At 44.6% G+C, this 26,795-nt stretch overlaps 1 protein-coding gene and 1 long non-coding RNA gene across 4 annotated transcripts in view; both read left to right on the top strand.

Moving 5' to 3' along the window:
* Window positions 1-10,467: 10,467 nt before the first annotated feature.
* On the top strand, window positions 10,468-17,468 carry gmnc (geminin coiled-coil domain containing). The gene is made up of 5 exons (XM_086260344.1): window positions 10,468-10,559; window positions 12,934-13,107; window positions 14,516-14,601; window positions 15,166-15,282; window positions 15,988-17,468. The coding sequence occupies exons 2-5, from the start codon at window positions 12,975-12,977 to the stop codon at window positions 16,933-16,935; spliced, it is 1,284 nt and encodes a 427-aa protein (XP_086116470.1). The 5' UTR covers window positions 10,468-10,559; window positions 12,934-12,974; the 3' UTR covers window positions 16,936-17,468.
* A 2,962-nt stretch (window positions 17,469-20,430) lies between these two features.
* The window catches only part of LOC147315244 (uncharacterized), a 41,721-nt gene continuing 35,356 nt past the window's right edge, over window positions 20,431-26,795 (top strand). For all 3 annotated transcript variants that reach the window (XR_015124778.1, XR_015124779.1, XR_015124777.1), the window contains exons 1-4: window positions 20,431-20,562; window positions 21,883-22,356; window positions 25,021-25,233; window positions 25,365-25,499. This is a non-coding gene — a long non-coding RNA (uncharacterized LOC147315244). The remainder of the gene's footprint in view (window positions 20,563-21,882; window positions 22,357-25,020; window positions 25,234-25,364; window positions 25,500-26,795) is intronic.

The following is a 26,795-nucleotide window of genomic DNA, read 5'->3' as shown; positions in this document are numbered from 1 at the left end:
TCCTTTCTCTGCTCCTTCGTCCCTTGAGTCCTGTCTTCTTTTTGTAAATGACACTCTGTGAGGTGGGGAAGCTGTTTTATGGTGACTCTGTCGTGACTGCAGGTTTCAGACGTTTGCTCTACATTTCCGACCAGGAAGTTTCATCCATCTTTTATATACAGTCTGTGATGATGACATCATCCTCCTTGTGGCGTTCGTAGATGTCGTTCAGTCGCTGCTCCATTTTTAAAGTCTGCACGTTTGTGTTCTTTGAACGCTGCAGCCACGCGTCCTCTCACACCAGCTGTTACGTATCACCAAACTCCACCCACCTCCAGTGTTAGACACACAGTGGAGTAACACATTAAACGTTGTTGTGCATTCTCTGAATAGCTCGATTTTCTTTCTTTCGCTGCTACTACTACTACGGTTGCCATGAGGACCGGCGTTGTTGGCTCGCCGGTTGCCCCTTCAGGCTTGGCTGCTGTTCAGACACTCAGTGTTTGGTTTAGAGACACAACAGCCACCGGCAGCCCCGCTCTCGGCCCTTTCTGCTCATGTTTGGGTGCTTTTGTGGTGGCGGTGGCTACACTCGTCTTTCAGAGGAGTGTTTGTGTTTAAAAGAAGGTTTTCAGGTTTACAAACCTCCTGTCACATTTTTAAGCCCAGCAGTTTGTCCTTAGGTGACACCAGAGATCGGAGGCTTCGCACTCTGACGGATGGACGAAGGAGATCAAATAAGTTTGAAGAAACACAACGACAGCATGAATTCTGGTTCTCAGTCCAAAACTACTCGGGCATCAAATTATTTAAAGGATTTTCTTTATTTTTAATGTGAAGAAGAAAAACAAAGACTTCAAAACTGACCGAAACATCTACATCCTCATAGCAGGGTGAGGACGGCGTCACTGCTTCCCCGTTAACCTCGAGCTGGTCTCAGCTCACCTGTTCAGGGTTAGGAGAGTGAAAACACCTCACTGTGTCAGTGTCTTCTTTGGTTTTCAGTATTTACTGCTGTGCTGTCATGTCTGTCAATTTTAAATCTGAACTAAGATTCCAACAGGAAACTTGTGGAAGATGAATCCTGGTGAATCCTGTCTTCATAAACTGGTGTTTGCAAACTTTAAGGCCTTCGTGAACTCGATGTGTGCTGCAGACGTTAACAACCTGAGACACTCGGAGCTGTTTTGGGGACATTAGCCGCTGTGTTAAATCGAGCCGTATTAGCACAGAGCTCTAATATGGAAGTAATGAAAAGCTGCGTGCTCAGATTTTAGATGTAGAGGCGTTAGTTTGCTGGATTCCTGTTGGGATTAAACCAGATTAGTTTGGGGAGTGGAACGAACAACAGACCGACAGCAGTCCGTGAGTCCGACCTGCTGCTGTTTGACTGAAATATCAAAAACCTTCAGCTTTTATGGGCTGATGACGGTTTTACTGAGGAAAACTGCACCGAATGCTTCACGACGTTCTCTTTTTGTTTGTATCATTTTGTGTCTCAGTATTATATTTATGTATAAAGGAACAGTTTGCAAAAACAGTTTCCACCTCTGTCGGTGCGTTTGGGGAACTCATACTTCTGAGGAAATACGTGGATTGAAGATACGGCTCCACGAGGAGGCATATTTGGTGGTCCAGTGGTTTATTACTATCTCCGCTGCTTTGGTAACTGGAACATCATAGGGACCGTTAGCATAGATCGTGACAGTTTATGATTTATGAAACTGAACACTGTTAATGTTATCAATGTTAGCACTGATTAGTAGGTTTACAATGGAAGACACGTAGACAAATGATCAGTTTCAAACATGTCAGTTGTTAACATTACATCAGCTGTAGTTGCTTCTTATATAAACGTTTAATCACCCTGCTGTGTATCGTCATGAGAGGATTGGCCGTGTGGATGCTGCATGTGGCTTGGAGCAAAAAAAACATGCACAAAACGGCACAGTTTAAATGTTAAAGGTTGCGTTTGCAGCTTTGGTCACTGTTTTAACTGTAATTTAAAGTAAAGCTGAGATATTTGACTTGAAAAGATAGAAAACGGATCCAAACCAGTTCCCAGGTGTACATTGCAAGTCTAAACTAAAAAGCTTCCATTGGCCACGATGAGGAAACGTACTGTAGATGTGCAAAAGTCTGCACTGACTAACATCCAGCCATGAAATGGGTGTAAATTCTTGGGTTCTCCAATAGTGTAGAAAAGAGCATCTTCTTCCTGTATTTAGTTTGTTGCTCTCCAACACATCCAGCCAATCAGTGGACGGAACATTCTCACGTGGTTTGCAGTTTGGCTTTTTGATTGGCTTGGAGTTCACCTGGATTTTCCTCTGTGTGAACAGAACCCAAACTACGAGACAAAGCTACGTTTAGAATAGAATAGAATAGAATCGCAGTTTATTGTGATTGTCATGTACATCGAAATGATGGGTGCTCCACACCAACTGTGCAGGAATAAATGACAAACAGGAGCACTTAGCACTTAGTTCCTCCTACACCGGGCGGCGCATCGGGCAGCTAGTGATCTCCATCGATGTCAGTCAGCAGCGACTGCTTCAGCTTCGTCCCAGACAATGTCGACAGTTCTCAGATCGTCCATGAATGTTCGACGCCATGTGGTAGCAAATTCTCAGGATTCGCCGCAGGCCACGTTGTTGAAGCACGTTCAGGTGTTGAATAATTGCACTTGTTGAGCGCCAGGTTTCACTAGCGTAAAATGCAGTAGCGAAGACGATAGAGTTCAGTAGTCTGATCTTGACCCTAACATTCAGGGTTAGGTTGGAGACGTCGCAGGACACCAACTGCCTTCCCTACTCTGGCGTCGACATCCCGATCAGAGACCCCGTCATTCGAGATGATGCTGCCAAGATATGTAAAATTCTCCACCTCTTCAGCACGTTGCTGGTTGGTTGTTGGGACCGGCTCTGCCATTGCCGGTCCCAAGCCCGGATGAGAAAGGAGGAGGGTTGAGCGTGGGGCTAGCAACCCCACCCTGTAAAAACTCCAACTGCTACGGAAACAGCAAGTGACAAACAGGAGAAATATGTATAATTAGGAGGAACATATAAAAACTATACAAACTCATCAACTGATTTGGGCGGGGTGATTCGATTAGCAGATTAGTCGACCAAACCCTGTTTGAGTGTGAGGCATGATTTCCAAACCTGCTGCTATGGGTTGCACATAGCTCAGTAGCCTAACTCTAACTCTTAGAAGGAATTTTTCAATATGAATAATTTCACTGGAAATATTCAATTCAGTAAGTTTCTAAATAACAGTGGCATCATTTAACCATCTATTAACCTCTTCATTTCAAAGATTTACTAAATATAATGTAACAACTTGAAAATTTGAATTCATTTTTTCAAAGTGAGGAAGTTAAACTGTTGAAACTAAAATCTGAAATTTCTCAGAACAGTTTGAGCTTTTTTTGCTTTTCTGTCTCCACTAAACGGAGACACATTTGAATGGTTCTGTGATCGTCTCCAGTGTTTAGAGAACAAACAGCATCGTGTTACAGCGATTCAGTTACACCACCTGAAACTGACTGACAACATACAGGTTTGCCTCACTTACAGGAGGATCAAATCTCCCCTCCTTTCAGCAACAGGAAGAACGCTTTGTACAAACGTTTAACACGCTTCAGTAGTGGCACACTTTCATTCACACACTCAAACACTTGCTGACCTCTTCTAATCAGCTCGCTCATACAGACGGCCAATCAGAGGGACTGCTGGTGCTGATGTCACCAGGTGTGTTGGTATATTGTTCTGAATGAGGGATCGGCACGCTGCCTGGGTGACACCTGACTCCTCTGTGCTGTTAGTGGTGTTTGGAACAAAAGCTGTCATTTTGACCTGTTTTTATTGCAGGTTGTTGAAATAAATGTGAAAAAACATCATCAAAGATAAATCGCAGATGGTCAAGACAAACATTACTGCGGGGTGATGTGCTGTCATGGCTCTTTATTCTTCTGAAACATAAATATGCTCTTATAGAAGATGATATCATCACTGAAAGTATGCTTTGTGTAGGAACCCTCACTTTCTATCTTTAGATGATTGATTTGATTGAAGGAAATTCTTTATTTTTCAACAAACCTTTAAGGAAGAGAATATGAGATGTTTTACCTCGAGCTGGTGCACAGGAATAACGTGAAGTAGAGTCATTCTGCATTGTGGGTCTGCTTAAACAGAAAGCAGACCCACAATGCAGAATCAGAGGTTGGAGTTAATAAACATAAACTAACCTTGATGACCCCTTTTTTTACCTCGGTGTACACACACACACACACACACACACACACACACACACACACACACACACACACACACACACACACACACACAGGTAATTGGAAAAATGGAAACATCAGGGAACACAGCTGGAACTAAAAAATGTAAAGATTTTAAATGAGGTATTAAATAAGATCAGATCTGGTGAAAACCTTCATATATACAAAGATCATCAGCATAAACAGATTTTGAATGTATTATAGTGAAACATGGAACCACCATGACCTCCACCTGCATCCTCCTGCTTCAATCAATCCTTTAAAGCACAGGTGTTGAACTCCAGGCCTCGAGGTCCGGTGTCCTGCAGGGTTTAGATGTGTCCTTGATCCATCACAGCTGATTTAAACGGCTAAATGACCTCCTCAACATGTCCTGAAGTTCTCCAGAGGCCTGGAAATGAGCTGATCATGTGATTCAGGTGTGCTGACCCCCGGTGAGATCTAAAACCTGCAGGAAGCCTGGAGTTGGACACCCCTGCTTTAAAGGATGCAAACTTAATTTAGTTTAAAAACCCTGTTTCAAAAACGCTGCGCTGAATGTGAACAAAACTGCAACTTTACTTACAATAGAACATGAAAACATATCAGAAGCCTTTCAGACATTCAAACATTTTTGCTGCCCTTGAATTCAAAATGAGAGCACATTTTCCAAAAAACTGTAAAATGTCTTGATTTAAACATGTGATATATTTTCTGTCGTATTGTGAAATATTGGTTTATCAAGTTTACAGCGTGCATTCTTTTTCTGTGTTTTAGACAGCCTTCCAAATTTGTTGAATTTGACTTGCACAGCTCAAAAGCACTTTATGGATTAAGATAAACATCTGAAAGGTATGACATGATGCCTTCTGCTGTTCTGCAGAGACTACAGGCTGAATGTGTCCCTTAAACAAGTTGTGCTGTGTCCAGACCTGTGAGCGTCACTGAGGTTATTGATTGGTTGACTCCATTACTAACATAATAAGCGAACTTGTGTTAGAGAGGCATCGAAGCACGTGAAGCAGAGACGTCTCAACCGTTTAGATTTGAGCTGTTTCAGGTGATGTTACCGTCTATTCGCACACAAAGTGATTTTCATGTGTTAAAGACATTTGATTGCCAACCTGTCAGACTGATAAACTGATGTAATATGAGAACATGTTGCTTTCATGCAGGAGGTGAAGCAGCTGGTTGGTCCGCCTCAGAGATCAGAACCATGGGCGATCGAGGTTAGACGCCTGGAGGTGTTTCTCTCTCTCACAGGGCTTTAATTGGCCCTGAGCTGCCAGCAGGGCGCCATTGTGCACGTAAAAGAAGCTTAGCAGCACGAGGCCGGCAGCCAGCGACACACACACATACAGAGCTGTGTGTGTGTGTGATGGCCGGGTGTGATGTGTGTGTGTGTGTGTGTGATATCATGTATGCATGAATGTGTGTGTGTAACGAGGATATTACATGTCCTGTGTGTCCATGTTTGTGTTTTGAGGGGGGTAGTTAATGTGTGTGTGTGTCTTCAGCTTATCTCCACAGGAGACACTCAGGTTTAACCAGGCAGGTTAACACACACACACACACACACACACACACACACACACACACACACACACACAGAGATTGATTTCTTTCCTCTCATGCAGCCATAAACGTGACCTCGAGCAGCGCGTTGGCCGTATTTCGTCCTGCTTGGACGACACTCTCGTCTTTTTGCATCGCTCTTGTTCTTTCGAGCGGACTCGAGTCTCTGACACTCTTCAGTGGTCATTCACGGCCTCTGCAGCTCGCTATCAGTGCTGTTCACGTGCAGCTCATCTTTAAGTTTACAGCTCGTGGTCAGTTTGGACCTTATAAAAACTGCACTTGGGATTCTCCCTAACCCTCGTTCCAGAACAGCTGCAGTTCTTCTTGGACTTGGACTCAGTGTGACTGTTGCATGGAGGTTTTCAGGCTTTCATGCCTCCTGCAGCTCGTGCTCAGACATTCTCATTCCTGTGTGGTGTACAGCACAGACTCTGTGGTTTACGGGGACGTATGAGGGTCTGTGGTTGACGAGTGAAGGTTGTTATTGGTGTGGGAGTGTTGAAATGTGGTTTACGGTTCCCCGATTGTGGTCATGTCGATGGTTACCGTCTTGGGTGGGTTCACCGGCTTCTCCTGGATCCAGTTAAAACTTTTCTGAGTGAAGCAGCAGATTGTTTAATCACAGCGAGGTCAGATTCGGGTGCACCTGAGGTGGAGGTGGCGTCCAGCAGAGAACAGGCTGCTGGCAGTCAGGCAGCCGCCGCTGTTGTCCAACAAATCCTGCCGCCCGGCCCACTGTTATTAGGATCCCAGCAGGGAGGAGGAGTAAGGAGGAGGGTGGGCGGGATTTAACATCTGTCCCACTGAATCTGTGTGAGACCACCAGGTAGCCCACCTGTAGCCCTCCATACTGCCCTGCAGAGGGGTAATTATCAGCTAACTGCTGCCGCCACCGGAGACAGGTTGAAGGTGTTAAAAGCAGCAGACATTAAAACACGTGAGCTTTTCTTCACAGCCACACGTACACAAACACACACATCCTTCGTTCCTATGACTCTGAATACAGCCGACGTGAATCTGTCTAAAATCACATAAGTGTAAAATATTCAGTGTTTGCAGACGTCATCGTGACTCATGAATTATTTTATGTATTTCACTTTGTGTCTCTTCTTTTTTCCTCTTTGTAATTTTTTGAGTTTTTATGTTTTTGTTTTACATTTGTAGTTTTTTAGTTTTTTGTGCACCTTTGTTGTTGTCGAGTTGTGTATTTTTTTAAATTCAAACGCTCCGGTGTTCCAGGACTGAAGCTGAAGATCAGGTGCTGATGAAGAGGTTAACATGCATATTGTTAAAACACAAACAGCACTTGTTGCCTGGACCCTCACTGCTCTCATTAAAGACTCAAATAAATTTACACTGAACTGATGATGAAGCCGCACAGGAACCCATGTCAGAGTTTCAGTGCCTGGCTCAAAGACACTTCAGCAGACACCAAACTAAACCAGCTGGCTTCGGTGGGTCAGTAATCCTCCGACCTGCTGCCTGTCGGACACGTGCTGGTGAGCTACGGCAGCCCGGAGGCTCCGTGTAATTGGCAGAGGGCGTCCTGATCCAGCGGCTGTGAATGAGAGCTCAGCACGAAGGCCGGCTGCAACGGAGACACTTCAAAGAGGAGCTGAGAGGGCGACCTGCTGACCCACACACGCATACACACACACACACACACACACACACACACACACACACACACGCACACACACACACACACACACACCGACACACACTCACACACCGACACACACACAGCGCTGCTGACTTTAACGAACCTCTGACTTTTCCTCTGGTGCTACCACAAGGTGGATGTTTGTAGTTTCCATAGAAACCGTTGAACCACAGTTGTGATGAGCTCTCATCAGTGCGGAGGTCATCACAGAAAGATGCGATGCCACGATGTGTCATGATTATTAAAAATACAACGTTGATATTAATAAAGAGCAACTAAAGGAGCAAACACGAAAACTACAAACTAACCATCAACCCTGAGCTCGCGCAGACAATAAAAGATCATCTGATCCTCAGAAGGTCTTAAAATTACGTAACCCAAACCTCCGATGAACTACAACACACGACATATTACACCCTGTAATTATTCATTCAGCATGAGCTGAACCAAGAGTCCATCCTTACTCCATGAAGCTCAGAGGGGACACATACAACCTTTGAATTTCTTCCTCAAAAGTGGCCTAGAAGTCCAACCCACTGCCCGCTGTGCCACAGAGCCACACATGTTTGACAGCAGCAGGCTTGTACAGCGGTTGAGGGGTGAGGATTTCGGCTCCTCACAGTCACTGAGTGGACCACAAACTCCTCCGTATACCAGTGTGAGGCCATCTGTCCCACAGCTGATGACCCAAGCACAGCAGATCTGCACCAGAACGACTGAAAAAGAAAAGAATCAAAGTGCTGCAGAGCTCAGAGAGCTGTGCATGGACGAATGCCGCAAACCTCGATGAACCGAAGCAACGCTGTGAAGAGGAGTGGACCAGACTTCCTCCAGTGATGTCAGAGACCGATACAGTCAGACGCATCTCTGTTAATAAATGCTGAAATGATGGGCTGTCTTTGTTTGTATTTGAGTCGTTTCAGTGCTTGAGCTGATAGTTCCCCGGTGAGGGAAGAACATCCCAGCAGTATCTGAAGCTGTGATGGTGGATTTGGAACAGGTTTGTCACAATGTCCAACTCCTGGATCCAGATCCATTTTTTTCCAGACCCCACCTGTGATGCAACTCAATCCATAAATTTGGAGTTAATCTGACTGTCCTGTCTGTACTGGCTGCTCGTTTCACTTCAGCTTTTATTGGTTTAGTTTTGATCAGTTTCAGTGTTATTTTAAGTCATTATTATATTTTAATGGTATTTTTCAGATGTCAGTAAATAAAATGACCAGAGCCTCAGCAGGTAAGCAACAATTATATAACACAACAGTTTTAGTTCTGCTTCTACTTTTTATTCTTAATTCAGTGAATAAAATGTTTGTCACACCTAGTTTTAGTTTTAGGTTTTTCATTCATTCTGGGAAACTTTGAAATCTTAACTCTTAAGCTCCTTTAACTGCCTCCTCCATGAGTGTGCTGAACCTGCCCTCTCCTGCAGGCTCGGCATATGGCCACTGTGTTCACACTGCTGCTATTTGATGAGCAGGAGGTCTGCTGGTGGAGCTCATTAACCCCCCAGCCTCCACCCCATCTACAAGTGCTTAACCAGCCACAAAAGCTGATGGGGAAAGTCATTTTTAATGGTTTAGCGGTCTCACAGCAGGGGTGGGGGAACAGATTTGTCCCTCAGCTGGTGGTGAAGAGCTGCCTGACGCTCATCGGAAGCCTGATCTTGACTTTCAAGACCAGAGTAAACGATCTGAGCCTGAGAGCCATTGCTGCAGCCGACCTCTGACCTCTGACCCAGCAGAGAGCTCAAAGGTCGCTGCATAATCTGCTGTATTGTACTCAAATAAAAATAAATCATGTATCTCCCCGCACCTCCTCTTTTTTTCCTCCTCCCTTTCTTCTTCGTCCCTCTTCCTCCGTTAATGTGTCATCTCGCTGGAATGCCGGTCTGTGAATTAGACTCCTAATTGTTGCTGCAGTTTAACAGACCTGCTGTCAGACTGCAGATTAACTCGTGTGTGTGTGTGTGTGTGTGTGTGTGTGTGTGTCAGTGATGAATCTCAGCACTAGCAGCTGCAGACAGGTTACACTTGCTCCGTCTCTGCAGTCAAACCTGTCATGCCTAAATGCACTGAGCTGCTGCCGTGTGATTGGCTAATGAAAGGTTTGTCCTGAGGAGACCAGGTGAACAGGTGTACCTAATACCTAAAACCTGATCCATTCATCCATTTTCATTCCAACTCCATCAACCACATCTGAAAACATCTCTTCCCTCCCATCGCTCGCCTCCACGGCAGGAGCAGAAGTCTTAGTTATCCAGGACTGCTTAAAGACTGGGCCTTATGAGTGTCAAACATCAGGCCCAGGGCCAGAACCGGCCCAGCAGAGACTCCAATGCGACCATCTGGACGACATTTTTAAAATATGAAAGAGCGCAAACAGTTTGGACTTCCAACTTTTAATTTTCATGATTTTTGTCCTGCTGAGAACAACCCCCGTACTCCCATTCACACCCCACCAAAGTAATGAGTAATAAACAATTAACGGACTGAAAGCTTCTCACCTTTTCTCTCTGGTCCCACTGCGACACTTTTACTACAGAAAAACACATTTTCTGTAATTTTACACATTTATAGCGCAAATCTGGCTGAGATTGTTTTCCTTTACTACAGCTGTGTTTCTTTAACATGTAGAAAATCTGACCCAGAGCCTTGTGTTTGACACCCCTACAGTATCACATAATGGTGTTTGCAGTCTGCCCACTGATCCTGTCACGTGTGGCTCTTTTCTGAATATTCCACAAAGTGCACTGAGCCCGCTTTCGCCTGAATGAATGAACTCAGAACTGGAGTTTTTCCGCGCCGTGCCTGCAGGGGGGACCCTCAGCTCCGTCCCGACAGCTGACTGCACAGACGGATCTGCACACGCACACCTGTCTGTGTGAGAGCTGCAGTCGGCTGCAGTCTGGCCGGACCCTCAACCGGGCATCGCGACATTTCAGCCCGTCACCGCTTCTTTCGGGACCCGAGCGAGAGTCCGCTGAGCTTCACGCGCAACACGCACTCCGAAAACCCGGGAAGACTTCTGCGCCCCGCGGCTCTCCTGCGCTCTGAGTCTCTGCAGGTAGAAAACACGATGAACACGCAGCTGCTTTAAAGTGTGGACTTTTTTAACGCAGGCAGGTGCAGTGAGAGGCGCAGACCGCAGCGGAGTTTTATTAAACAGGTTTATTTAAAAGGTTTGGGGGGAGCTTTGGACACAGCTTCATATCTGTGCGGTTAAAATGATTGTGCTTACTGAGAAAGGTGCAGTTATTTTAATCCAGTGTTCAGTTTTGTAACTATCCATTCTTATGCCGGTACTTTACACATTTAATGATTATAAGAGTTACAGTCAGGGGCGTTTCCAGGGCTTTTAAAAATGAGGGAGCCCACAGGAAGTGGGAATCTTTAATCAGAAATGTAAAAAAAGACTTATGAGTTGATTTTCATGCACTCATTCAGATGGATTACAAAGACTTTAAATACAGTGTTGTGTTAAATAAGAGTTTTACAAAGTAGTGAGAGTATTTTGACTAAAGTAACCCCCCCCCCCCCCCCCCCACCCCCCATGGTTAGAGTCCATTTTCCCCTGAATTGTCTGAATTAAGAGATTCAAAGGAACACGGGGGAGTCTCCGGGCGTTTTTAAATGGGGTGGCACAAAAACCAAAACAACACAGTGGTGGGATTTCTGTTAAGCAACGGTTCTGCATGTAGAACATTAAATCTAATCAAATCTATAAGAAGCAGATCTCTGATGTTTTTTGAAGAGTTTCTGTGTAAAATATCTGAGCTCTATGATGCATGGCACACACTCAGTTAATATTTTACAAGGTTTTTGTTATATCTATGTTTTTTTAAATTATTATTATGAATCAGATCTGAATATGTTCAGAATGACAGTCATTCTGAACATATTCAGTAAAAGGACTAGATGCATTATCAGGGATTGTAACATCTCGTCCTTTTACTGAATATGTTCAGATTGAACATCATGGCAGTCAGTGTACATGCAGTTAAAAAAGTAACAGAACATTAATGTATAAATGAAGTTAACCTTATATACATTAATTTTTACAGAGCCCCGCAGGGGACATGGGAGAAAAAAAAATTAAGACGGACTTTGCGAGATCTCGCAAAAGTTGAATTCCAACAATGGCGGCAGCTACTTAGTTGTAATTTTACTCTTTCTGGGTCACAAAATACACTTTTAAGATATTTTGAGGCGTGAATGTAGCTGTGTAAACGTCAGATATCTGCTCGGTTTACAAGACATCACATATTTGCAAAAGTGCTCCGATGTTTTCGGAGATCTGACACCCACTAGCTCGAAGCTAACGGGAGGTCGAGACCTACTACAGCCGGGAGGAACACCGCTCTCCCGGCACATCGTGCCTCGACCTCCTGGTCGGCTTCGAGCTGGCGGCCTCCGAAGAATGCGGCTAAAACTTTTGTGAGATCTCACAAAACTTTTGCGAGATCCCGAGTTTGTTTTGCGAGATCTCGCAAAAGTCCGTCTTAATTTTTTTTCTCCCATGTCCCTTGCGGGGCTCCGTAAATTTTAGTAAAACATTACTGTGATATTTCAGAACTTAACTTTTTTAATTGCTTTCTATCCACAAGTAGCACACATGCTTGACAGGATGACAGGATTTACATATTTACATTTTGGGGGGGGGGATTATGGGTGATGGGGTAATAATTAAAGTGGACACTCTGGTTTGCAGAAGCGCTTTCAAAGGAAATAAACCATGAAGAAGGTTGTGATGGCTGCAAGAATATTAAAAACATGCACAGCATTGGGTGAAATATCTTCTAGTCCCTGCTGAACTGCCCCCAAAATTTAACGCTAAATATCAGATGATTTAGTTCCAGGTTAACTAAATCCAATTTATAAAGCTCCAATACTTGGATTTTATTTTAAAATGTTGTATTAAATTCATTTTAAGTGCAGAATGAGCTAAAAAACAAAAAAAGAACAACTAATTGGAGTGTGTGCACTTTTCCCATTGTGCATTGCTGCAGGCAGTAGTTTTACTGCTCCTGTTTTGTGATCTGTGACCTGTAGGGGCATTTGTTGGCTCTATTTTTCATGGTGAGGAGAAAAGATGTCTTCTTTTCTGTAAGAGTAGCCACACTACTTTAGGTACATTTTTTATTCTCAAAAACAGCCTTGCAGTTTCTGCAGTCCCTCTTGTTGCCTGTAGGGGGCAGACAGCATCACTGAATAAATGTTGTACAGATATCTCAGTGTTCAGGTGTCCATATACTTTTGCGTTCTGAAGTGTTGATCATCACCATATCAACACTAGTCTGAACCTCAAACAACTCTTTGAAACCGTGAGCCAAAGTGTGGAGCAGCTAACGTGTCCCCACAAGGATTAAACAGCCCCCACAGAGATAGATACACAAGTATAAAAACACACTCCCTCCCTCCCTTCATTTGTTTCTCTGTAGGGATTCCCCGTCCTTCTCCATTTCTTCACCATCACCATCTCATGCTCCAGGCCCTGGCTCTCGGCCCAGACACTGTTGACTGTTCCATGGAAACCCTGGCCTCTGTTTGGGTCCATGACCCCGTTGACCTCAGCGACCTCGGAGAGCAGCGTGACGAGTCATCGCCCGAATGGGGTGAGTCCAACTAACAGCATCAGATAGTAACAGTTAGTGAGAGGCCGAGGATGCAGAAGGCAGCTGTACTCTGCTGACTGCGATGTATTCTTCATGGAAGGAATTATTCTACATTTCTATAAATGCCACATTCAGCAGAGTGAGAATCAGCGAGCTGGAGGATCATTCATCAAACACAAGAAGCTCCCGGCATGTTCAACATGAGCGATCTGTCTCAGCTCTCTTTGCTGCAGATGGAAACATCCAGAACAGTTTATATTAAGATTCATCTTTTAATTTTCTCAGGCTCTTCTTTCTCCAAGAGTCCAATTTGTCAAGAATGCCCTGCCCTGGTTTCTCCACACTGCAGCTCCTCTAACGACCACTAGATGCTGCTGATGTGAAATCAGAGCCTCAAGACCAAAAACCAAGGGCTTTATAACCATCCACGCATTGTTGTGAAGACTTTTAATAACAATTAAAGGAAGTTTCGATGTGGTAGAAGTGAAACCAGTACTGATGAAATGGAAGAAACCTGCATTCTTACTAATGGCCAGCAGGGGGCAGCTCCTCTGGTTTAAATAGAAGTGTCATTATATAGAAGTCTCCATCCATCCATCCATCTTCATCCGCTTTATCCGAGGTCGGGTCGCGGGGGCAGCAGCCTAAGCAAAGAGGCCCAGACCTCCCTCTAGAAGTCTATGAGGATAAAAGCCTTCTGCTCATTTATGGTCGCGGCAGTTGGTTTCAAGTCCTTTTAAATCCAACGTGTTTTAAATTAGGGTCACATTAGAGTCAGCTCAAAGTGAGCCATGGTTTACCATGCGAATGAAAGGTCAGCGCCGCCCCTCACCTGTCACATCTGGTTTCAAAAAGCTAAGATAGCGGCAGCTAACACATGAATTATACTTCTGTGTCAGAATTACGCCGTAATTAACCGGAACCTTCTATGTAACCTGATGTGCACCTCCAGAGAAATGTAACTAGACGTCGGGTCGGTGCATACCACAAAGACTTGAATGTCGTGCAAGGTTGTGGTGTAGGAGAAAAATGAGTTTCTGGTTACGTCAGTTAGGACCCAGATTTCCTGCAGAAGTCTAAATCAAGCTATCAGTCCTCAGTTTGAGGATTTAAAATTGGACCTCAGCAACTAATGGGTGGTCTCACAGGTGGAAGCCTCTGGGCCTGAAACATTAAGACAAATCTATTTATTTGGTTATGTGGACACAAGTTTCAAAAGAACCAAATCTCTAATGCTCAGCTGGAGGTTGCTCCAATCTTGAGCATACACTCCTGTGTTAAAATGTAATAAAAAGCCTACTCTGACTTTGAGAGCATGGTTTTGAATCCAGAACTTCAGCCGGGCAAATAGTCTGACTAAATCCTCCACTGCCACCAGTTTAAAGTCTGCTGTGTGTCTTCCTCTCAGAGTCTCATTGTGTCTTTGACTCCACGCCTCCGGCTGCTCTGATGTGGACGGAAGATCTCTCTCCTCACCTCCAGAGAAACAAACAGGTACCAACAGGTTCTCACATTTAATTTATTATTGTTTTAGTGCACACGAACTACAGTTAGCTCAGCAGCTGAGGTTAAACATGGAGTGCAAAAGACACAACCTGACCCTCAACGTATAGCAGTTCCTTTTTGTCCTTTTTGAGTAAGCTACTGTAACACTTCTTATTTCAGCTGGTACACTGTGAACGTAAACATCTAGCACGTCTAACTGACAGCAATATTTGTTAGAGAGCATGCACAGGGTCAGAAATGAGTCCATCAGAGGGACAGCTCAGAGTCAGAGAGGCTGAGATGGTTTGGACATGTACAGAGGAGGGACAGAGGATGATGAAGATGGAGCTGCCAGGCAGGAGGAGAAGAGGAAGACCTCAGAGGAGGTTCATGGATGTAGTGAACAAGGACAATGCAGAGGGTTGGTGTGACGGAGGCAGATGATCCGCTGTGTATTCAGTAAACCGTAACACATTTCAAAAGAACCGGTCGATGTGTGCCACTGAACCTCTGCAGTTCATATACCCGCGTCCTTATAATCTGCATTGCTGTGATGTGATTGTATCCTTCCAGCTCCAGGACACTCTGCTGCAGAGGGAGGAGGAGCTGGCCAGGCTGCAGGAGGAGAACAACAAGCTCAGAGCATTCCTCAATTCCTCCTTTGTGAGAAACCTGGAACAAAAGGCAAAGGTCCGTGCAGCATCAGACGCACTGACAGCAATAAGACAGAAATAAACCAGCAGTCTAAACAAAGACACTCAGATCTTCATCTACTGAGCTGAGAGTCATAAAGACATATTTCACGTGTCCTGGGTGTGCCCGGGGGATTCTCCTTGTTAGTCATAGCCCCCCAAAAAGAGAAAAAATAACTTGCCTAGGAGAAACTAGTTAGACGCCCAAACCACTTTAGCTGCCTCCTTTCGATGTGGACGCTCTAGTCTTCCAAATGGCCGACCTCCTCACCTTATATCTAAGGCTGAACTGCTTGTAACGCCTATCTTGTGGTCGTAGTTGAAGGTAGGAACTATTCAGTAAACTACCAGGTATGCCCTCAGCCCCAGCTCTCACGTTAACACAAAAACTGGTATGGGTCCACATCACTGCTGACTTCATACCAACCCTATCAGCCTTCAGATCCATCGTCACCCTGTAGCTCTAACATGAATATGTTTTGTACAGAAGTAGAAAAATTATGTAAAACAAATTATGCCAACTGAAACATTCAGACACTGTTAATGAAACCATTGATCACTAATCCTGGAGACATCTCAAGTCTTTCAAAGTTCACTTTTATATCAGTCCAAAATGTCTTTTGCTCTATCAAAGCATTAAATGTTTTCCACCGATAAAGAAGATAATAACACACTGCTGTTATTCTGTCCTTGTTTCTTATAGAAACTAACTGCTGATGGGAGGAGGAAGCTGAAGAGAAGCCTGGCTTGCTTTGACAGTTTCTGTGGGGATCAGCGAGCGCCCCCCCAACAAATCAGCAAAAGAGTCTGCAGGAACCTCACTGCCCAGTTCTGCTCGGAGTCTTTAGAGACATCTGCTTGCTCAGAACCAAACCTGGACCTCTGGGTCCTTCGAACTCTGGGACTGAAGGATCGGGACACCATCGATACATCCGAGGAGTCCTCCTCTGAGTGGAGCCTCAGGAGTTTGGTTTACGATACTGCCGTCAATCCATCCTCATTCCCAGAATGCAATCCCAACTCTTCTTTCGGCCCTCCTGTCATCATATCCACAGATACTTCAGTCCACAGTTACTGTCAAAGAGCAACACATGGAACCAGCTGTAGGTACAGTGCTGCTGAATGCCAAGAAGCAAACTGTGAAAATCCTCCTGAGTCAGCTTCAAACTGCCCAGACGACTTCACTGCCACTCGAGTGAGCACACATTACGAGTTTCCTGAAGCCATGACCAGGACCTACAGCGCCCCGTCTGCTGAGACCTGTTCTCTCACTGCCTTCAGTCAAGTCCAGACTTTGGAGGGAAATCCTGCTGACCATCACTCTTACTGGTCTTCACTACAAGAAACCCAGACACCATCACAAGACACAATCCAGTTCAACCCACCAGCGGAAAGAGGCTTCCCCACCCCCGTGTTGCCTTCAGGTGCAGACCAACCCAGGAGTTCTGCTAGTGGCTTCATTCCAACGAGCCCATGTCATCCTCCGGCAGGACCACATACGCCTCGCAACCGGACAGATTTGGCATTCAGCATGTCCCTCAGTCCGTCCAGCAGCGTCAAGACCCACAGCTTCCCCCAGGGACAGGCCTTTGTCAGAAAGGACGTGGAGGGCCGGTGGAACTTTACCTGGGTTCCCAGACAAGAACCGTAGGAAACCAGATGGTCCTTACTCTGAAAGACAATCAAAAGCCTCACGTTGTCTTACTGCATAAACATCTCAGGCTGATCCTTTAGAACAGCAAGTTCAAGTGGACTCACTATGGCTTTTAGACAATGTTCTGGACTGAGTATCAAAAAATGCCTTGAAGGACCCTAAGATTAATCTTGAAGACCACACGGACAGATGTTTAAACAGCTCAGAGACCTTTGTCCTATGACAGCTTGAAGGAAACACCTCTTTAAGTCGCCTTTATGATGCCTATATTAATGACGGTTACTTGATTGCATTCTGTTTACTCAATAATCCAAAAGCTAAGAGTACAGTAGCAACTGGAAAAGAAAAACACGAGCCTGAGCAACCAAACCATTTTATTAAGTATAGATCTAATAAAAAAACATAATCTTAACTTAATGAAACATTCAAATTAACAAAACTGCCTAAAATAACACCTGTATGCGTTTAGTCTGTATTTGAAACTGCCACATAAAAATAATAGTACTGAAACTTTTGCTGCTTTGAGTCTGTATTTTCTACATACATATATGTGTATCACATGAACGTCAGTGAGGGACCAGAGCCATTATGACCAGATGACAAGTTCATTTCTGAAATCTTGTTGGCTCCTGCGAGTTAGCTGAGGACCTACTGACTATGGTTCAAGAGGGACTTTTAAATGGACCACGGCATTGGAAATGTGCTGAAGCCAACATTAAGCCCTGGGGCTGGAAATTAAGCCAAATCCAAAGTGCCCAAAACTGCAGTTCCTCTAATGTCCACCAGAGGCTCCAAAACTGAGGCAGTGGTAATAAAAACTGAGAGAGGCCGACAGTGATCACTGACTGTTTTTAGGGGCTTGTTCAGATTCAATAGAACAACATACAAAGCATTAAAACATGTTATAAACACAACAACGTTAATAAACACAGAGCAGTATTCATACGTCATCACTTAAAGACTGTCATGTTAAAATGTCCAACATTACAGCAGAAATAAACATTATAATTCCCTCGAAGCACAGGCAGACGCAAGTGGTTTTCTGTCACTGGTTTATTTGAAGACTTCTCTCCAAAGCCACCGTGAAAACTATACAGCATTAACAAAATAAAACTCAGCGTAAGACACAGCAGTAAAAACACTGTACAACAAACAATATAAATAAATACCTTGTTGGCTGCATGCTGCAAAAAGGGAATTAGCCGCCGTTCTTCTGAGGTTTCCTTTAACCGTTTAACCGTGTGTAGTTAAAGTCCACTTAACATGTCTTTCAATAAAAACCATCCTTTCTGCGCGCTTACAGGTGTTTTTCTTCGTTCTACCCAAAGAGGAAACTAGCGCAACTTGTAAGCGAACTTGACTTTCAAAATAAAAGCACCACAACGTTGACTACAAAAAACAAACAAAGTAATGTACAGCTTAAACAATTTACAATCATGACATGGATCTTGACAAGATAAAAAAAATAATCCAAATTATATACAATGTCATCATGCCAACAGTTACAAACATGTTCACAGTTGTGCACAAACTTGTCACCTGGTCATATTTCACAACTGGTAAAGGTTACTGTTGTAAAGGAGTGTATTTCACCCCAAACCACCATCCTTTTCAAACTCTACCCCACTAGACTTTGGTGCCTTAAAAGAACCAGCGGGTGGAAATAAAAGTAAAAGCAAGTAAAAGTAAAACTACTCTGAATCAAAAAACAAAACCAAGTTCAAACACTAATTATGACGATTGCCATCATCCCTCCAACCTTCTCGCAGTGTTTAACATAAGAGTCATTGGGGTCTGATTCACTTTCTGAGTCAGCTTTAAATGATCACTAAAACAAATCACTGCTGTTTTAAACTTGGGGTTTAAAAAAACAACAGAAAAAGTTCGTTTTTATGGTTCACAGTGGATGGTGTTAACCATATTTCACATGTTTTCCATACTGGTGTGTTTTTAGGAACATTCTACCAATAAATTCAGCAAAAGTTTTTCAATGATCGCTGAAATTACAATTGATTCAAATGTGCCCAAAGCTGTTGTTGTTTATGTTATCATGTAGCTGTTTTGTTTTCAAATGCAAAGTTTTACTTTAAAATCTCATTTTTCTACCATATCTATAAAAATGTGTCTGATAACACCGTCTGCCTACATGTGAGTCCAATTAACATGAAATTGTTTTCATATTATTTGGAAAAACATTTTCTTAACCCATGGTTTAAACTATCAGATATGTTTACATGTGAAAGCATTATCCAACGTAAAAATAAAATGTGCTTCATTTCTAAGTGTTGGACTCTAAATGTCAAACATGTCAAACAGCAAACACAGTTATTTATTAGAAGGTGTGTGGGCCAAACTAAAGCTTTTTATGAGCTTTATTTTTCCATTTAGGATGTCAGGGCACAGATTTGGCCCATAGCGTAGTCTGACCCCAACATCAGCTGACATTAGCTCAGTCGCCACAAAAGCTCATTTCCTTGGAGGTGTTTGGTTCCGAACCAAAGACGTGGACACTTTAGAGGTTCAAATCTCAGAGATTATCTGTCCAAGAGTTTGTTCACTGAGACACTCCACAAGCTGTTTTCACCCAGACAACCACCGAGAGACGCCTGCCTTTCAATTCAATTCAGTTTTATTTATACACCAACTCACAACAACAGTCACCTCAAGGCGTTTTATACTATAACCCTACAATAATACAAACAGAGAAAAAACCAACAATCATATGACCCCCTATGAGCAAACACTTTGGCGACAGTGGGAAGGAAAAACTCCCTTTTAACAGGAAGAAACCTCCAGCAGAACCAGGCTCAGGGAGGGGCGGGGCCATCTGCTGTGATTGGTTGGGGTGAGAGAAGGAAGACAGGATAAAGACATGCTGTGGAAGAGAGACAGGGGCTGTATCCCAATTCAGGGTCTGCAGCCTTAAAGGCCGCATTTTAAGGCCGATTACGTCACAGCGACGCGACGAAGGCTGTCCCAATTCGAAGGCTGCTCGAAATGCAGCCCTCAAATGCGTCCTTCATTTCCCTGAACTTTAAGGCTGTGGCGGTGCAGACTTCGTGGCCCAACATATCCTAGAATGCATAGCGCGGCGGTGGATGTGGATAATTTTGCCGAAAAAAAACGGCGGATGAGGGGCGCCCAAAGAGTAACTTAGTAAACTAAGTGCTGAATATTATGTCACTTATTTATGTGCAAATGTTTAATAACTAAGAACATTAAAACATTACTGTTGGCCACATGTTGGCAAAGTCATGTGACATCAGTGACGTTTGTACTAACTTGGTTTTAAAGCCTTTACTTTAAAATATACGCCGTTCAATAGCTGAGCTTAATCTTACAGAGAATGATCAAAGCTCATGTAGAAACAAACAAACAAATGAACAAACGATTTTCTCCTTCATTTCTGTCAAACAAAGCTGTATGACACGTTTCCAGCTGTTAGTATCATGGTTGCTAGGCAACCTGGGCAGCGCAACGGAGGCTAGACCATCCCATTTCACAAGCCTTGCACTTCCGGCCTTAGCGGTCTTTAAGTACGCGGCCCTTGAGGATCTTGAGGCTGCAGACCCTGAATTGGGATACAGCCAGAGATTAATAACAAGAGAAGTCTACTAACACATAGTGAGTGAAGAAGAAACACCCAGTGCATCATGGGAATAAGCAGCCTAAGTCTATTGCAGCATAACTAAGGGAGGATTCAGGGTCACCTGCTCCAGCTCTAACTATCCGGTCGTTAAGTGATGACGTGACGAATCCTACTTCCGGGCCTAAAGTAGTCTGCGTTTAATATGGCTTTTGTGTTGTTAACATGTTTAATGTTTTGTATTTTCTTCTATTTGATCTCAAAAAGCTCCTAAAACAGTCAGTGATCACTGTTGACCTCCCTTGGCTTTTATTTCCGCTAATCATTTATTTAAGCTCAGTTTTTAAAACCTTAGGATGTAACTACAGCCCAGCCCATGCAGCAGTATATGAATGACTAACCTCGTATTGTGGATGGATTATCTCAGTTGTTCTCCTGGCTGAAGTTTGGTCCTTTTACAGCATCCTGCCATGCGATTACATTTGTTCCTGACCACCGAGAACACTCACGTTAACTTTTATCGAGTGGAAAAAAAGTTAGCTTGTTTATATTATGCTAACATAGCTGTGTCGCTAGCGGTCACGTAGCACATCATTATATAGCAGCTAGCCCAACTTCAGTAACCCTACAAATGTCACTGCTGTTTAGTTTTCTGTCTTCATTTATGCTGGAAGTGATAAGAAAGCTGTACGTTTTAATTTGTTTCCAAAACCCCGCAGTCAGGACATGCTATATTGTATTTAGATAGAAGCTAGCGAGCTAACTCCCTGCTAACTTCTAACTCCGTTAAATGTCATAAATTCAGTTTTCATGGATGCCTGGATGTTAAACTCAATTGTTACACCTGGTAGAGCAGAACGCTGATCATTTTATTAAAGATGAAAGACTTTAGACAGTTTTTAACTCTCAGTAATGCCATAGTGATCGTTTGATATATGGACCTGCAGCAGAGTTTAGACCCAGACACGGCTAGTGACGTCAGACTGAACAACCGGATATGCTTTACCAAAAGGAAAGTTTGAGGCCTAATCTTGAAAGTAGAGATAGTGTCTGTCTCCTGAATCCAAACTTCCCTGTCCTGTGTTGAGGACAGCAGAGCCTCATCACATGCAGACCTGAAAGGACAGCAGAGGGTGTCCACATACTTTTGGTCACGCGGGCGTCTCCTGCACTCCTGGAAACACTAAAAACATTGGAGTGATGCTGTATTCAGATGTAGCAGGTGTGATGAGTTTTCAGGAAGCTTTCTGATTCGAGGCACGCTAAGAATTAAAGTTTTGTGAGTTTGCTCTTCGTCTGTTACCAGTTAAACCAGTCTGACCGTCCTCCTCCTCGCCCTCACCTCCCTCTCTTCTCAGGAACAAAAGGAGGCCTGCGACTCCCCAGAGACGCCCCCCTCACATCCTCCTCCACCCCGATCCGCCCACGCAGGTAAAGATGATGGGTTTTACTTTCTCCCTGGGGGTTCTCAACATGGGGTCCTGGCCCTGCCACGGGTCCCCTGAGAGCGAAGCAGGACCGAGGGAAAGATGGGAGCGAGCAGTGTCCGTGGCGGGCCGACCGAGGAGGGTATCTCTAATGAGAAGGTTAAGACCGGCTGCAGATGTCCGACAGATTGGAGGCTCTTTTAGGGCTGGAGGGACCCGGAATCTGGCAGGAATGTGAAAGGAGGGTCGCTCTGGATCACAGACTCTGAGTGTCGGCCAGGGAGAGGGGTCATTAAAGAGGGCGGCCGGCTGAAACTCGATCCACGCCGGCTTACCCGGGAAACAACCCGACAGCTTGGCTCGCCTCAGATTGCTGCAGCTAATGAGTCGACACATTTCACACAGGTAAGCTTTCTCAGCTCGCCACTTGTTTCAGTTTCTGGACGGAGGACCTGAGCTCAGGTTTCTGGGGTTTTTCATCTTCTACACCCACTAAACCTCCACCTGCCCTCCGCAGCAACACTCAGCGTCACTGAGCCACTGAGCTGCAGCAGCTACAACTACACACTGACACCTGAACAAGTGCTTTACATCAGTTAAGCTGCGATGAAATAAAGGCACGAAGAACCTTTTCAAAGTCTCTGAAGCATCAGTCAGGTCACACAGCCTTACGTGTTCAGTCTTTGTCTAATATTACTGTAATGAACTTTAACCTTTAACATGCGAACTGAGGCCTGCACGGTCTGAACTCAGGGTTGGACGTCCACTCCTGGGAAGACTGCAGCTTTGTGCACACACGGAGAGGAACTCTGTGTTCAGTATCTGGCCTGAGGAGCAGCCAGGGATCGAACCTCCTGATTAGCAGACGACCTCCGGAGCTGCAGCCAGTGTTTCACAGTGTTTCAGCATTTTGCCTCAGTTTATGTTAAACAGATAATGACACAGTGTAGTATCTCATGTGTTTTAGTGCATTTTTATTCACCTGATTTAAAGACCTGCTAACTACAGTTATGTTCAGATACATAAAACCAGAGCAGAGCCAGAGCTGTACATCCAGGCTAAAAGTGAAGGACAGTCCCAGTTTCCTGCTGATGCACAGCGCTGCATGCACACAAGAACAACACGATTCAGTGTATGAGTGCCATAAGAATAACAGAGAGACTTTTAATTAGAAATTCATTTGGAATATGAATCTGCAGGCGACGTTAACCTCCTGTTTAAACACAACAATTAATGAAGGAAGAGTGGCGAGATAAAGAACGCCTGCACACACTGCTCTGGACTGTGTGTGTGTGTTTAAACGATATCGATTCTTCTCTAACAGTAATTAGCTGATTGATGAGGGAGCTTCACAGTCAGGACTGCACACACACACACACACACACACACACACACACACACACACACACACACACACGGTGACAGACTGACCGAGCACCCGCCGTGTTGTCGCGCTAATTGCTTTTAGGTAATGCGTCATGTATAAGTGTATGGATGATGCTGACCTCTGACCTCTGGATGGAGTGATCAGTGAGAGAGAAAACCTGATGAGATGTGATGAGAGTCCTGCCGCTGCGTCGGGTTAATGTGCGTTTAGAGAACAATGAGGAAGTGAAGGGCGAGTGGACACGCCGAGGATCAAACAGCCAGCCAGGAGAAAATAGATGAAAAAATAGAAATGAAAATTAAGACTTCACAGTCGCCTCTGTTGGTGCACAGCGAGCGTTTTCATTGGTTTATCATGGGTTTATAATCTGTAGCTGATGGATTTAATAAGAGATAATCCTGTTTTGCATGGATGCCTAACTTTATTGTAACACCTGAGCAGAGACACTGTGACTCTCTCACTCTTATTTATATTAATAATAATTAATAAATAAAAACCAAAGTAAGAGGAAAATCGATATGAGACAATCTGAAAAAGTGCAAAATGGTAAAATTTGTGTTAAGGAACAGAAATCAGCATATTAAATATAGATGAGTGTGTGTGTGTGTGTGTGTGTGTGTGTGTGTGTGTGTGTGTGTGTGTGTGTGCACGCGCGCTGAGTTTAATGGTTGATGAGTCCTAATGGCATTCTGTGTGATGATAAGTAACTACACACCAACTGTCTTCTGCTCAACAATTAACTCACTGTCACCACACACACACACACACACACACACACACACACACACACACACACAGACAGACAATGAGGTGGAACCATCACTGAATCGTATTTGGACAAAAGGTTAAAGGTCCCCGTGAGCTACCATCCATGGAGCTGCCAGATCCACGCTCTGTAGCTAACTGGCTAACAGCCTCCATGTTGGCTTACTGTGGAAATGACAGGTTTCTCCGTCTCATCCAGGTCGGGGGTCAGTCTGAGTGGAGATGCCCAGACGTCCCCTTCCTGTTCACTTCCTCCAGCTCTTCCAAGGACTCCCAAACAAACCCAGAAACATAATCTCTACCCCTGGTCTCTGGTCCACCGGGCGCTTGTCCTCCCAGCTGTACACGCCCAAAACATCTTGTCCAGGAGGCACCCTGGTCAGATGCTAACCCCGAGTCCCTGCTAAATGATCAAGGCCCTCTCCCTCTCTGAGAGCCCTTGTGAAGAAGCTCGTTTCCACTGATTTCATCCACTTTCATTCTTTCAGTCACTGCTCACAGCTTGTGACTGCAGGCTGAGGGCAGAGAGCTTATAGCAGTGGAGTGGTTTGGGTGCCTATCAGTGAGCCCTATCACTGATCAGGGAAAATCAGTGAGATCAGAAAACCTCTCTGATGATTACAAAATCAAAGGACCAGTTCACCCTGCCCAGGCCAGGGCGACTGGGGCCCCGCCCTGGATCCAGGAGGAAGGGCTGGAGGGCAAGTGTCTGCTGGACGGGGACAAACCTGTCACCTACAAGTCATTGATGTCAGAGGACATTAGCTTATTTTATGGAGCTGGTGTGAGTGTGCTGTATACATAAAGATGCTGAAAAAACCTGTAAATGTCCATCAGCTTCCCCTGCTTCAGCTGTAACAGGTTAACGATCGAACAACCCTTAATTTTTATTCTTGTCATTTCATGATGTCAAACAGTCCGAGTTCTTCCACCACCACAGAGTGACGTTACAGAGGATCCAAGCACACCGCTGTGGTTCGAGGAGTCAGCTCTGAATTCTGCTTCCTGTCACAGAGGACTGGAAGACGAAAGTGGACACCGAGAGTTATGGTCTGATCAAAGCTCAGGAAAGATGAACGAGGATTCGATATGGACTAAAAACATTGCGGAAGTGAAGCAACTGTGCAAAAGTAAGGAGACAGAAGTCAATACAAGCATCTAACGCCACATCCGGATATATCAAAACTGGCACGTTAGGCCCTGAAGTACTTATTTGATCATCTGACTGTATATTCGTGTCTTCGTGTTTCCGTGTTTCCAGAGAAAATCAGAGTAAACTGATCAAAGTCAAAGTGAAAAGAAATGCGGCGGAGGAGGTCGAGGAGGCGGGCGAAGGAATTTTCAGTCAATGGTGGATCAAATAACGGCGGTCGCGTGTTGCAAGCGTGCATTGAATGTAAATTTGCAGAGACGACCTTTGGTACAGTAGGCAACACACACACACTGTAATTAATAACCAGTTGAACCAGTCCACACTGGGAACATCAGACTGGATTACACATAAATATCTAAGCTGGTAACGCTGTGGTTGGGGGGTTGATGGGGTGTGTGCAGCTCTGTTTCCTTTACACTTTCCTCCACCTGTCCTTAGCACGTCAGCTATAAAAGAACTGATTGTGTTTCTTCTGTATCTGACCAATGATGTGACGGCTGTTTGGTCAGTTCCTCTGATAAACTGTCCAAGACGTCAGAGCTCCAGTTTGTTGCAGCCATAGAAGCTAGATAGCGTTCCACTGTAAATACGGTGATGTATGGCTCCCACAAACCAACATGGCAGCAGTCAAAAGGGTTCAAAGCGGCGAGTGACGTGATGGTGAAACTTTCCTCTGTCGGGGCTGCCGGGGGCTCTGATGCATGTTTATTCAGGCTAACGCGCAGCTGTAAATAAAGTTTGAAGACTGCAGCGTTCAGCTGTCGTGCTCATCTTTTATAAATCCAACATGCATGCAGAGGATCTGTGACGCTGCCAGAGGAAACTCCTCTAACTAAACTTTTAATCGATGTCCTGCTGCTGCGGCGGCGTCCTGCTGGCAGGGACGAGAGGGTCTGACTGAGCAGCGGCTCGCATTAATAAACGCTGATGAGCCTGTTTTTCTTTAAAAGCCATTTCTGCTTTATTAGTGCGAGCAGAGTAAAGAGCGACAGGTAGAGACAGATGAGAGGAGCGGGTAAAGGTCATGGTGACAGTGATGCTCAGTGGCGCTCATAGAGCATATCTCCAGCTAATCCCTCTGCTAATACAACCAGTCACAGTCACGCCATTATTTCAGGCTTTAGTCTGAGACCGCGGTAGCAGGAACACTGCACTGGGCTTTTAGCTCATCAGACTCTTTTAGGGGTTTGGGAGTAAAATTTAAGTTTAGGTAAGTTAGGCTTTGACACTTTGTTAAAATGATTAAAATTAGAGTTAAGAGGCCTGTGAATGCATTAATGTCACGGCTGTTCCTTCCCCTACTCATGGACCGGAGCGGGAAGCAGCCAAAGTATGACAACCACTTATCCAGAGTACCTCAGCACTACTCTTCATCAGAGCCCCCCAAACACAGCCAGCGAGTTTGAAGTGGATTGGTTTAACAGCTGCTGAGATAAGCAAAGAAAAGAGACGGAGATACGGAAGTTTCTTCGTGTGGAAACACCCTGTTTGTTAGTGGAAGTGACCTGGAATAGAGCCTGTTTGTTATAGTCATCGGCC

This window comes from Aulonocara sp. 'chitande type north' Nkhata Bay, linkage group LG14 (genome assembly GCF_057382095.1).
Source record: "Aulonocara sp. 'chitande type north' Nkhata Bay isolate Kocher_YH1m ecotype deep benthic linkage group LG14, A_spYH_male_GT1.1, whole genome shotgun sequence".
NCBI lineage: Eukaryota > Metazoa > Chordata > Actinopteri > Cichliformes > Cichlidae > Aulonocara > Aulonocara sp. 'chitande type north' Nkhata Bay.
This window is presented reverse-complemented; position numbering and strand designations above follow the sequence as displayed.